General features: G+C 42.6%; 1 protein-coding gene across 14 annotated transcripts in view; it reads right to left on the bottom strand.

The window, feature by feature from the left end:
- Window positions 1–13,840, bottom strand: part of LOC130276609 (cholesteryl ester transfer protein-like) — a 264,288-nt gene that overhangs the window by 25,073 nt on the left and 225,375 nt on the right. For all 14 annotated transcript variants that reach the window (XM_056526212.1, XM_056526213.1, XM_056526208.1 and 11 more), the window contains 3 exons: window positions 11,674–11,826; window positions 7,850–7,917; window positions 5,643–5,685 (listed from right to left, as the gene is read on the bottom strand). In XM_056526212.1, the coding sequence (XP_056382187.1) occupies window positions 5,643–5,685; window positions 7,850–7,917; window positions 11,674–11,826 (264 nt within the window). The remainder of the gene's footprint in view (window positions 1–5,642; window positions 5,686–7,849; window positions 7,918–11,673; window positions 11,827–13,840) is intronic.

Genomic DNA, 13,840 nt, shown 5'->3' with positions numbered 1-13,840 from the left:
TCGTGCAAGCCAGGGAAGCGGGTGGTAATGCGCTTAGCTCCCTGGCCGGCGGTGAACAGAAAATCCCTTTAATTTCATATTTCCCGCGTCACGGGACCCGGTGGGACATTTGAAATGACAGTAAACTCTGTGGCACTGAAGCAAAGGTAGCTCAGGCTGACATAACACTGCAGCCGCCCGGGAGATGTGCAAGAACCATCCCTGCCATCTCTGTCCACCCTTCTTTGTCACCCCTCTGTTACCCCCTTTCACCTTTGTCCACTTTCCTATTCTAGACCCCTCTCTTACCCATGTACACTTCTCTACACCCCCAACACCCCTCTGTCACCCATGTACATGCCTCTAAACCCCTCTGTCACCCATGTACACTCCTCTACACCCCCAACACCCCTCTGTCACCCATGTACACGCCTCTACACCCCCAACGCCACTCTGTCACCCATGTACACGCCTCTACACCCCCAACACCCCTCTGTCACCCATGTACACGCCTCTACACCCCCAACCAGGCCCGTCGCTACAGGACAGGCAAACCAAGCAATTGCTTGGGGCCCCGAACAGGCTGGGGGCCCCCGAGCACAGCCAATGCTTGCCCGCCATGTAGCGATTAACAATCCTGCTCTTGGAGTAAACTAATTTGCATCTTTGGAGTTCTTCTCACCTCACCACAATCACTCTCCCCCACCCCCGCTGCACTTGGTATCTTCCCTCAGCCCCGGACTCTTCTCTCAGCCTTCAGCCGTCTGAGCAGCAGGAGGGGGAGGGGGGAGAGAGCACAGAGCTGTGAGGAGAGGAGACCGCAGAGGCTGTACACTATGGGGCCTGACTATAGAAGGTGTCCCTGCATATATATATATATATATATATATATATATGTGTGTGTGTGTGTGTGTGTGGAGATATATATATATATATATATATGTGTGTGTGTGTGTACATATGTGTATGTCTATGTACTGTGCCTGTGTGTGTGTTACTACTGTGGATGACTATATGTAAAGTGCATGTGTGTATCTATACCAGTGTTTCCCAACCAGGGTGCCTCCAGTTGTTGCAAAACTACAACTCCCAGCATGCCCAGACAGCCAAAGGCTGTCTGGGCATGCAGGGCGTTGTAGTTTTGAAACCTCTGTAGGCATCCTGGTTGGGAAAAACGAATCTATTCTATCTGTGTGTGTATGAAGCATGTATAGTATGTAATGTGTACAGTATGTGTGTATATGATGCATGTATAGTATGTAATGTGTACAGTGTGTATGATGCATGTACAGTATGTCATGTGTACAGTATGTGTGTATGATGCATGTACAGTATGTAATGTATACAGTATGTGTGTGTATGATTTATGTACAGTATGTAATGTGTACAGTGTGTTGAGTGTATGATTCATGTACAGTATGTAATGTGTACAGTGTGTGTATGATGCATGTACAGTATATAATGCGTACAGTGTGTGTGTATGATGCATGTACAGTATGTAATGTGTACAGTATGTGTGTGTGTGATGCATGTATAGTATGAAATGTGTACAGTATGTGTGTATGATGCATGTACAGTATGTAATGTGTACAGTGTGTGTGTGTATGATGTATGTACAGTATGTAATGTGTACAGTATGTGTGTATGATGCATGTACAGTATGTAATGTGTACAGTATGTGTGTGTATGATGCATGTACAGTATGTAATGTGTACAGTGTGTTGTGTGTGTATGAAGCATGCATGTACAGTATGCAATGTGTACAGTGTGTTGTGTGTATGATTCATGTACAGTTTGTAATGTGTACAGTGTGTGTGTATGATGCATGTACAGTATGTAATGTGTACAGTGTGTGTATGATGCATGTACAGTATGTAATGTGTACAGTATGTGTGTATGATGCATGTTTAGTATGTAATGTGTACAGTATGTGTGTGTATGATGCATGTACAGTATGTAATGTGTACAGTGTGTGTGTATGATGTATGTACAGTATGTAATGTGTACAGTATGTGTGTATGATGCATATGCAGTATGCAATGTGTACAGTATGTGTGTATGATGCATGTACAGTATGTGATGTGTACAGTGTGTTGTGTGTGTGTATGAAGCATGCATGTACAGTATGTAATGTCTACAGTGTGTTGTGTGTGTATGAAGCATGCATGTACAGTATGCAATGTGTACAGTGTGTTGTGTGTATGATTCATGTACAGTATGTAATGTGTACAGTGTGTGTGTATGATGCATGTACAGTATGTAATGTGTACAGTGTGTGTGTATGATGCATGTACAGTATGTAATGTGTACAGTATGTGTGTATGATGCATGTTTAGTATGTAATGTGTACAGTATGTGTGTGTATGATGCATGTACAGTATGTAATGTGTACAGTGTGTGTGTATGATGTATGTACAGTATGTAATGTGTACAGTATGTGTGTATGATGCATATGCAGTATGCAATGTGTACAGTATGTGTGTGTATGATGCATGTACAGTATGTAATGTGTACAGTGTGTTGTGTGTGTGTATGAAGCATGCATGTACAGTATGTAATGTCTACAGTGTGTTGTGTGTGTATGAAGCATGCATGTACAGTATGTAATGTGTACAGTATCTGTGTGTGTATGAAGCATGCATGTACAGTATGTAATGTATACAGTATGGTGTGTGTGTATGAAGCATGCATGTACAGTATGTAATGTGTACAGTGTGTTGTATGTGTATGAAGCATGCATGTACAGTATGTAATGTGTACAGAATCTGTGTGTGTATGAAGCATGCATGTACAGTATGTAATGTATACAGTATGGTGTGTGTGTGTATGAAGCATGCATGTACAGTATGTAATGTGTACAGTGTGTTGTGTGTGTATATAATGCATGCAGTGGCAGATCCAGGGGGGGGGGGCGTGCTTGTGCCCATAGGAAAGCAATGCGTAGGAGCGGAGCAGCGAACAGGACATGCACTGGCCAGCATGGTAAGTCACCAGCGGCACATCAGCTTCAGTGCTCTGACCACCGTTCCTCCAGTCCCAGGACCTACTGCTATGGTGGCCAGACCAGAGGAGCAGTGGTCAGAACACTGAAGTAGGGCAGTAAACAGGCATACAGCCTCCAGCCATACACTGTATGGCTGGAGGCTGTATGTCTGTGGGGGAACATACTACACCTAATGTGGGGGGACTATACTGCACCTAATGTGGGGTAAACTATACTGCCAACCTAATGTGGAGAACTATACTGCACCTAATGTGGAGAACTATACTGCACCTAATGTGGAGAACTATACTGCACCTAATGTGGGGAAACTATACTGCACCTAATGTGGAGAAATATACTGCACCTAATGTAGGGGACTATACTGCACCTAATGTGGGGAACTATACTGCACCTAATGTGGGGAGAACTATACTGCACCTAATGTGGGGAGAACTATACTGCTTCTAATGTGGGGAGAACTATACTGCACCTAATGTGGGGAGAACTATACTGCACCTAATGTGGGGAGAACTATACTGCACCTAATGTGGGGAACTATACTGCACCTAATGTGGGGAACTATACTGCAACTAATGTGTGGGAACTATACTGCCTAATGTGTGGGAACTATACTGCACCTAATGTGGGGTAACACTGCTAGCCTAATGTGGGGAGAACTGTGCTGCACCTAATGTGGGGGGAACTCTGCTGCACCTAATGTGGGGGAACTCTGCTGCACCTAATGTGGGAGAACTCTGCTGCACCTAATGTGGGGGGAACTCTGCTCCACCTAATGTGGGGGAACTGTCCCGCACCTAACGTGGGGGGAACTGTCCCGCACCTAACGTGGGGGGAACTGTGCCGGACCTAACGTGGGGGGGAACTGTGCTGCACCTAACGTGGGGGGAACTGTGCCACACCTAACGTGGGGGAACTGTGCTGCACCTAATGTGGGGGCCTCGTATCGACGTTCGCTCACGTCGCGCTCCCAGCATTCAAGGGCCGGCGTTGCTACGTCCTGACGCCGGCCCTAGAGCGTGACGTGCGTGAACATCAAGGGGGAGGGGGGGCCTCCATGTCTATTTTGCTTGGGGCCCCCAAATTCCTTCAAACGGCCCTGCCCCCAACACCCCTCTGTCACCCATGTACACCTCTCTGTCACCCCTGTCCACCCCTCTGTTACCACCTTGTCACTCCTGTTCACCCCTCTTTAACCCCTACCCCCCTGTCACCGATGTACACTATTCTACACCCCTCTGTTACCCATTAAAGCCGGAAGAATTTTTCCAAAGAAACCGTGAGTTATGTCTTGAATTTCAACTCACATGCTATGATTTAATATAGTTGGCGTGCAGTCAATTTAGCCTTCATATGTGTATTACTCAGATTGCCTTGTGGAGTGAAATGGAGCTCCGAGAGAACGGGCTGTATGTTTGATGAACTTTATATAGGAACTCAATTTGTTGTTGGAACATGGAATCTGGAGGCTGATGCTGGTAAAGTGCAGAGCCTAAGAGGTGTGCTTTGCAGGTATAATGGTGAAGTGTTGTGGCTGGAAGAAATTGACGGCACGGGCCAGATGGAGAAGAGAAGGAAACAACGCTGATTTTAGAAAACGTCACGTGTGAGTTGCTGCATAAAGCAGCACTGTAATCTACATACCCACAGATAAATTGTTGTTGTACATTGCATTGCGTTTTTTTTGCTCATCAACTTCAGTAGGGGTTCCCCACAAAATATATATTTTTTTCGAGGGCTTCTCCGAGCCAAAAAAGGTTGAGAAACACTGCCCTACTGTAAGATCAAATTTCTCGCCGGGTTCCCTGATTGGCTGCTTGGTACCGGCCAATCACAAACCCAGCGGGAAATGTGAAATTACATAAGGGACTTCAATGTATGTTGAAAGGAGCCCGGGCTGGCATCACTCTGCAGCCGCCCAGGCTCCATCTGATTCTATTCCCCCTTACTCTATCTAACTTAATGAGGGGGCGGGGACAAGATGGGGACAAGACTACAACTCCCAGCATGCCCTCACTTTAAAGGCATGCTGGGAGTATTAGTCTTGCAACAGGTAGAAGACTGATGGGAGGTGTGCGGCGTGGGCGGGTGGGAGACAGGGGGTGTAAAGCAGTGTCCTCGTCATTAAGCTGGGTTAGCGGGGTTAGAATCAGATTGAGCCAGGGCGGCTGCAGAGTGATGCCAGCCCGGGCTCCTTTGTACAGTTGTAATATCATATTTCCCGCTGGAGCTGTGGTCACGGCTGCCAGAGGGAAATATAAAATTCAGCTCTCCAAAGCCATTTGTAAGCCAGCTCTGGGCTGGCTTACATTTACGCAGTTTTGGAGGGCCTGCGACTTTTTCTGCGACTTTCGCAACTTGATAAATCCCTGACCACTGCAAAGTGAAGAATAAAATTCACTTTCGTACACTCTTTGCTTTGTCACACCAAAATTTGCTTAGGTGCTAATGCGACTTTTTGTGCGACTTTTGTATCCCTTGATAAATAATAATAATAAACCAATGGGGAAATTCTGTTTTCCGTTAGTTTCACATGACAATTTATTCTATATTACTATATCAGGATTTTTGCATACTAAGCTGGGATTGGGAGATTCTATTCTTATAAATCATGGATAGCTTGTTTTTTTTATATTTAACTTTGCAGTTTTAATATACTCACCAGAGAAGCTGTCAGACAACTCTTGACATTTTTAATATGAACTCTGATACCAAGTGAAAGAGAAAAGTGCTATTAGAATCTGCATTTAACATTCAGTTATTATACTACGTTATTATAAGTTATTCAAATACTTTATTCAGACAAAAATGAAGCTGTAACCAGAGCTGAACTGACCATTCAGGCAATAAGACTGCCTAAGCACCGAGAACATAAGGAATTGCACCAAATATCATTAAAAGGGATCAGAGTTCTGTTTTTCTTATACAGATCTCAGATCCCTGGTTTATCTTTCCTGCATACAGATGTATAGGTTAAATGGGGGCTCTATAAATACAGTGACCCCTCGACCGATGGCCCCGACATACGATAATTTCAACATGCGATGGCCTCTCAGAGGCCAACGCATGTTGAAGGCAGCATCAACATACGATGCTTTTTAATGTCGGGGCCATCGCATAAACAGCTATTCGGCAGCGCTGACTGCTTCAGCTGCCGCCGGATAGCCGTTTACGGTGCCCCGTGAGCTCCGGTGATGGTCACTCACCTGTCCTCTGGGCTCTGGCGCATCCTCTTCGGAATCCTCTGCATCGTCGGCGCTCTCCATCGACGTCATCACGTCGCTGCGCACGCCGTCCCATCATCCAATAGGAGCAGCATGCGTAGCGACGTGATGGCGGTGACGGAGAGCGCAGTTGCTGGGGAAGCAGAGCGAATTTGAGTTTTAGTGGCGAGAGCTACTTTCATAATGCTTTTTTTATTTGCTATACACGTTGGACTTTTTAATTATTTAAATGGTTGTTGTAGTTTCACACAAATGTCTCTCATGTAATAGTCTATGTGATTTCTAACACATAAATCATGTAATGTAAATCACTTTATTTACCCAAAATGACACCTTACCCCTGAAAAAAAAATCCCCAATATTTTGGCTACTGGGTGTCTCCCTTCCCTGTTATCTATTTTGCACTGCCTCTTGGTTTATCTCTAGCAGCAGAAGGACCAAAATGAAGCACAGTAAGTGGGGCAGGGCTTAAGCACTGTTATGTGCAAGAGGGAGCCTAGTCTATGTACATGTAGCCTGACCTTGGCAGCCACTTCTAGGTCTATGCTGTGCTCCAGATGGTCTACACTGTGCCTAAAAGTAAATCATGGCTTCCTTCTTATCTTTGACTACCCACGGTGTATAGCGGGACCACGGGGTGTAGCGGTGTAGGTGGTGGGGCCAGATGGTATTAACCCCAGGGATAAGATGTTGTTAACCCCTAGTGTTTGTGATGCCAGGATGTGGTTGTATAGTTTAGGGTACCGCTGACAACCAAACCAGAAACTGCATATATTAAATGAGAGTCCAAGGCAGGATTTGATGCAACTGGAACTTTACTTCCACAGAGGTGACTGGGACACAGGAAACCTCTCAGGCTTGCTTGGACTTGTAATGGTAATAATGATGATGCAATCCACTGGGCTACTGTTATGACTTTGGTAGGGACAGTAGAGACTTGACTTGTAGATATAGAAGGGACTTATATATCACATAACCATATCACATGACGTTAGGAATGTCCTATACAGTTTAAACATCCTAATAACCTTTGTACTACGACAGTATTTCTTGGCAACTACCCTTTGCATTCTTACTATGCAAACGGTGCTGCCTCCTGAATGTAGTCCACTCTCCCATTCCCTTTAGCTTGTCATCATCATCAACATTCTCAGCAGCAGCAGTTCACTATTTAAACCAGTACTGATTTTGTAATATAACCCCTTCCTTGCTGTGATGCTATTGTTGTTTTCCTTATTGCTCACGTAACACCTTTAAAAACCCAGTGCTTCAATACCCCCTCACATGCCATCTATAATGTTGTACTGTAGAAATCAACCCCAGCAAATTGCCAGCCTATTCAGTCCAGTGCCCTTTCTGCAGCACTATATTGATATTGTGGCATAGTAGAGACAGCAAGATGCTGTCCTGCGAATGGTCAGAAAAAGTCCCTGCGTGAGTACTGCTGCAAACGGCCTGGCCCTGATCCCACACCATGAAATGAAAGAATGAGAAATAGCTGTACCAAGAATGCAATATAACTATATTGCATTTTTAGTCCACCCTTTTGAGTATATGTACTACAATTATGTTGTCATCAAGTAATAAAAATTTGTAGATGACAGGAACGAAGAAATATGGATATATGGTTTCGCTTTCAACTCACGAAGTATCAGATGGATGCAGCATCAGATTTCTGTCTGCATATGAGGCCTGGGTGGCAGTAACGGTTTCCTGCAATAAAAAAAAAAGATTTATTGATATATTGTCATGTAACACATTTGTTTTATTCTACAGCAATAGTACATCTGGACAACAACACTTTACTGGAGACTGCCACCTGGCTGTCCAATCTGGAAAAACCACCCCCTCCTTGCAGTGGTCTCTGGTAAAGAATGAGGGGATTCCTTACACTCTTGCCCCTCAGCCTAGCCAGCACCAAATTAATTGTGGTTTAGAGAAAACGTCTTCAGTCAGAGATGTAGATACATCAAGATTTGATAATATCTCATTTTGAAAGTAAGGTTGCATTGGGGCCCTGAAGCCTACCTATTACCTATAAAGAGTAAATGTATCATACCTCCAGCAACTACAGGTCGTACCTCCTGATACCTACTTTGCATGGCTATATGCCGACCTCTATGCCTATACCTCCTCAGCAATCCGTTCTGATGAAGGTCCAGTGTGGACCGAAACGTCATATCTTTGTCTTGGATTGCAAATAAAAGCTACCTTGACTTAATTTCAAAAAGTGGTGTGCGAAGTCTTATTTACATAACAGTTTAAGATTGGGATTCCTACTCCTGCACCAACAACTTTATTTGAGAGTGACGTATCTCTACATTAATTGTATAGCGCACCATATCTCATCAATGGGATGTATCAAAACCTACATGACTAGTTACATATATTTCTAAGACAGAAAGTTTCAAAGGTTTTGTAGAGACTTTCATGCACAGATGACTACTGAGGGTGAGCTTTGAAAAATGTAACTACCATAAAAAATAAACAATAATGGGGGGAATTTATCAACAACTTTAGAATTATAATTTTTTCTTTTTTTTTGCGGTGAAAAGTCTCAAAAAAGTCTCATCCTCCTTCTGTGAGACTTTTTTTGCGACTTGTCACTTCACCACAGATTTCTTAGAAATGGCTCTAGAACGTCAAATCTGTGTTAATGTATGTAGTGGTCTGGAATTTATCATTGCGACTTTTTAGAGAAAGTCGCAAAAAAAGTTTAAACCACCCCAAAAAGTTTCAAATCACCACCAGGTCAGACATAGCTTACAAAAATGACTGTGGAGAGCATTTTTTAAAAAGTCGTTGCGCTCCCCGGCCACCCGCCTGCAAACTGTTGCAACTACAACTCCCAGCATGCCTTTACAGTGAAGACATGCTAGGAGTTGTAGTTTTGGAACAGCTGGAAAGTTATAGGTTGGGGATTGTTGTCCTAACATTTTTCTCTCTATATGGTACAGAACTACAACTCCCAGCACCCCCTGTGTTTAATAATTGTGAATAAGCCACATCCCCCCCCCAAAAAAATGTAATCAATTACCCTCTTTTCCCATTGTACAAATAAATTTTAAAAAAACGTAAAACAGTTAAAAATATAGACATATTTAGTTTTGCCACGGGCAGAAATGTCCGAACTATTAAAGTAAAATGTTGCGGTGAATGGCGTAAATGTGATAAAATACCAAAGTACAAAATTGCTGATTTTCTGGTCACATCATATCCCCAAATCACGGCAAAAACGTGACCAAAATGTTGCATATATGCAAAAGTTGTACCGCTAAGAAATACAGATCATGGTTGAGAAAAATTAGCCCATGTATGGACAAATAAGAAAGTTATAGTGGTCAGCAGAGGGTCAACACTATAGCAACACGAAGCACTTATCACAGCCACTTTCAAAGCTCAGGTAATATTTCCTAGCAGCTGTGTATTGCACAGACAGATTTATCATATGCTCTGCGCCATATCATAAATTTGACGTACGTCAGCATTTTCACAGCTAAAAATTATTGACTGTATAACACGTCAACCACAGACAGTGATAAATTCTCCCCAATATTTGTATTACCCCCTTTCACACTGCAGGTATGCCCCGTCAAATACGGCCGTCAAACTCCTAATTTTTTTTTCTCAGTTTGACGGACGTAATTTTGACGGGTCATAACGGCCAATAATGGATCCCGATGGACCCATTATATTCAATGGGGTCCGTCGGGTGCCGTTATTTTTGGAAAGAGAAAAGCCAGGGAAAAAGACGGTGCAAGCACTATTTTTTCTCCAGCTTTTCTCGGTCCTGAAATAACGGACTTCACACTACCGGAGACAAGCAGTAGGGTGAATGTAGCCTTACAAAATTGATATGGTAAAAATACACTTAGGAATCTATCAAGTGCAACCTATAACTCTACTGTGTTTATTCTGAGGAAGGCAAAATAAAAACATTATGAAGCATGCTAGTAATATAGAATCTGCTTTACATGGAATAGTTTGCCTTACGATGTCATCCTGATCTGACTAGGAATTGTATGTGGAAAAGGACTGTGTTCTACATGTTACTTGTCTATCATTTTCTGTGACTTAGTCCTCCTTAGGCTAAGTTTCCACGCAGGTTTTGTTTTCTGGCAGTTTTTGGAATACTACCACTGCAGTTTTTGAGCCAAAGTCAGAAGTGGATCCATAAGGGAGGAAAAGTTTAACCCCTTGGGGACAGAGGGTTTTCCATTTTTGCTCTTTTGTTTTTTCCTCCTTACCTTTTAAAAATCATAACCCTTTCAATTTTGCAGCTAAAAATCCATATTATGGCTTATTTTTTGCGCCACCAATTCTACTTTGTAATGACGTCAGTCATTTTACCAAAAATCTACGGACAAACGGAAAAAAAATAATTGTGCGACAAAATTGAAGAAAAAATGCCATTTTGTAAATTTTGGGGGCTTCCGTTTCTATGCAGTAAATTTTTCGGTAAAAATGACACCTTATCTTTATTCTGTAGGTCCATACGGTTAAAATGATACCCTACTGATATAGGTTTGATTTTGTCGCACTTCTGGAAAAAATCATGACTACATGCAGGAAAATTTATACGTTTAAAATTGTCATCTTCTGACCCCTATAACTTTTTTTATTTTTCTGCGTATGGGGCGATATTATGGCTCATTTTTTGCGCCGTGATCTGAAGTTTTTAGCACTACCATTTATGTATTGATTGGAATTTTTGATCACTTTTTATTCATTTTTTTATGATATAAAAAGTGACCAAAAATACGCTATTTAAGACTTTGGAATTTTTTTGCGCGTACGCGCCATTGACCGTGCGGTTTAATTAATGATATATTTTTATAATTCGGACGTTTTCACACACGGTGATACCATATATGTTTATTTTTATTTACACAGTTTTTTTTTTTTTTCATTGGGAAAAGGGGGGCAATTCAAACTTTTATTAGGGAAGGGGTTAAATGATCTTTTTTCACTTTTTTTTTTGCAATGTTATAGATCCCATAGGGGGCTATAACACTGCACACACTGATCTTTTACATTGATCAATGGTTTCTCATAAGAAACCATTGTTCAATGATTCTTCCGCTTGACTGCTCATGCCTGGATCTCAGGCACAGAGCAGTCAATCGGCGATCGGACAGTATGGAGGAAAGTAGGGATACTCCTGGTGTCTTTACAGCTGTCTGGGATGCCACCATTTCACTGCGGACATCCCGACCAGCACCCTGAGCTAACCGGCAGTGCCGCACGCTATTAGCCACGCGTCCCGGCCGTTGTTAGAGGTCGGGCCTGACCCGCTATCACGTGGGAGCGGGCGTATAGGTACACCCTCCGTCCCCAAGGAGTTAAGTCCTTCCATTATATGTCCTATTCATTTTGAATACATTTCTGGCTTAGGCTCAAAAACTGCAGTGGCAGTATTCCAAAAACTGCCAGAAGAAAAAACAAGTGGAAAAATAGCCTTATACCCACCGCTTCAAAATATAACTCTGTTGAGGAAGGGGTGTTAATCTGGACAGCAACCAAAGCGGTAACAATAGTCCCCTTTGGTGTAATTTTGATGTTCGGGGCTGTGACACTCCACACTTTTATAGCGGTTTGTTTCACTGGATGTTCTTGGAAGATCTAGAGAATAAAACAAACACATGCATTAGACTATAGAATAGAAAGAGGAAGACAGTCCTGTGTAAAAGTGCAGATGTGGAAAAATGCTGCAAAGTAAGAATGCTTTCTAAGATAGAATTGTAAGTTAGTTTATTTTTTCCAACTAAATACATTTGATGGACAGAAGAGGAATCTAAATAAAATCAATATAAAATGTGACCAACATTTGCCTTCAAAGCAGCATCAATGCGTCTAGGTACCCTTGTGCAAAGTCAGGGATTTTGCAGGATTATAGTCAGGTGTGTGATTAACCAATTATGCCAAACATGTAATAATGATCCTCATGTTGGTTGAAACACACCCTTTGTATGCCTTATGTATATTCAAGTATAATACTGTAACAAAGTTGTAATAGGTTTTATACCTGCTGTTGTACCACTAGCCAATAAGTAAGGCCCTTTTTTTGTGCTTATTAGTAATTTTGTCAGATTTTTTTTTTATTTATTTAGGTTGTAACACAGTCATTAACAGCAGAAACTGCTGTGTAGGAGGCTTAAATGGGCACTGTCGTTAAACATGATTTGTGCCAAATAAATAACTTTTGTAATTGGCTTCCATAAAAAAAATAAACGTTTAATGCTCAGTTTTATTCTGTATACTTCTGGCCACAAGGGGTCTCCCTTCTTTGCCAGAACACATTCTGTCTGGACAAAATCTCAGATTTTGGTCTACAGCTTGTAATGGCAGGAGACCAAACTCAGGAAGTGTTTCTCTGCACTTTGCTTGATTGACAGCTGCAAAGAGCCTTACTGACAGCAGCACAGACTAAAAGATGAACAAAGCCTCAGTGAAAGAAGGACAGATTTAAAGCTGCTGTACAGAGCTTGAGGTCTTCTATTCATCACAGCACTGCAACGATGTCAGGGCAGAAATGGTCCCCCAGCAGGCTTCAGTGATGTCATGCCTGCTTGGAAATGCCTACTTTCTTCTGCTGAAAGATTTCACTATGTGAGCAAGAAGAAAGGTATGATCCAAAGCTTTTTAAAGTTCTGAAATTTTTTCTAAGGGTGGGAGTGGTGTTAAGAGTAGGTAGGGAACATAGCCTGAGTTAGATTGGAAAAGTTTATTTAGTACTTTTTAAAACTGTGTAAGAAACAGACAGTGGAAAGACTGAGCACAAGTACAACAAGACTCAAGTTAGTTAGGGTGCGTTCATACTGAGGAATGCAGGCTGAATCTCTGCTCATGGAATTCAGCAAGCAGAGATTCAGCCTGGCAGCTGCTGAAATTCCTCAGTGTGAATGGGTCTCGCGGAAGACCCATTCACACTGATGGTAACGTTCACTGCACGTAATTCTGATCGCGGAATTCCGTCCGCAGAATTCCACTGGAATTACGTAGTGTGAGCGTACCCTTATACTGCATCAGAAAGGTCTCTCCCAGGCAAAGTTTTTAAAGCAGCAGGTTATGATATGACAGTGGCAAGACTGAGCACAAGTGCAAGAAGACTCAAGTTAGTTAGGGTGCGAAAGCATGCTGAATCTCCGCTCGCAGAATTCAGCGAGCGGAGATTCGGCCTGGCAGCCACCAGCGGCAGTGGGGCCGAGCGGCACTGCGCAGACACCATTGACGACTATGCAGTGCTTGCAGAATTATGCCCAAAGACTGAACATGTTCTTTCTTTGAGCGGAACAATTTCAGCTGCAGAATTGTCCACCGCAGAAATTCCTCAGTGTGAAGACCCATTCACGGAAGACCCATTCACACTGATAACGTTCACCATGCGTAAATTTGTGGGAATTACGTAGTTTTAACCAACCCTTTTACTACAACAGCAATTTCTCTCCCAGGCAAAGTTTTTAAAGCAGACTGGGATTGTGATATGTGGTGTTCAAGCTCTTTTGAACATGTACTAAGAATCCGGCAACATTGAGGACCATAGGTGCAGTTGTTGGACTATGAAGAAGAAAAATACATTGGAGGAGATTTATCCAAACCTGTGCAGAGATAAAAAAAAAAAAAGAAAGAAAAGTTG

This window comes from Hyla sarda, chromosome 6 (assembly GCF_029499605.1).
Source record: "Hyla sarda isolate aHylSar1 chromosome 6, aHylSar1.hap1, whole genome shotgun sequence".
Classification (NCBI taxonomy): domain Eukaryota; kingdom Metazoa; phylum Chordata; class Amphibia; order Anura; family Hylidae; genus Hyla; species Hyla sarda.
Note: the sequence above shows the minus strand (reverse complement) of the source record. Positions and strands in the feature narration are given on the sequence as shown.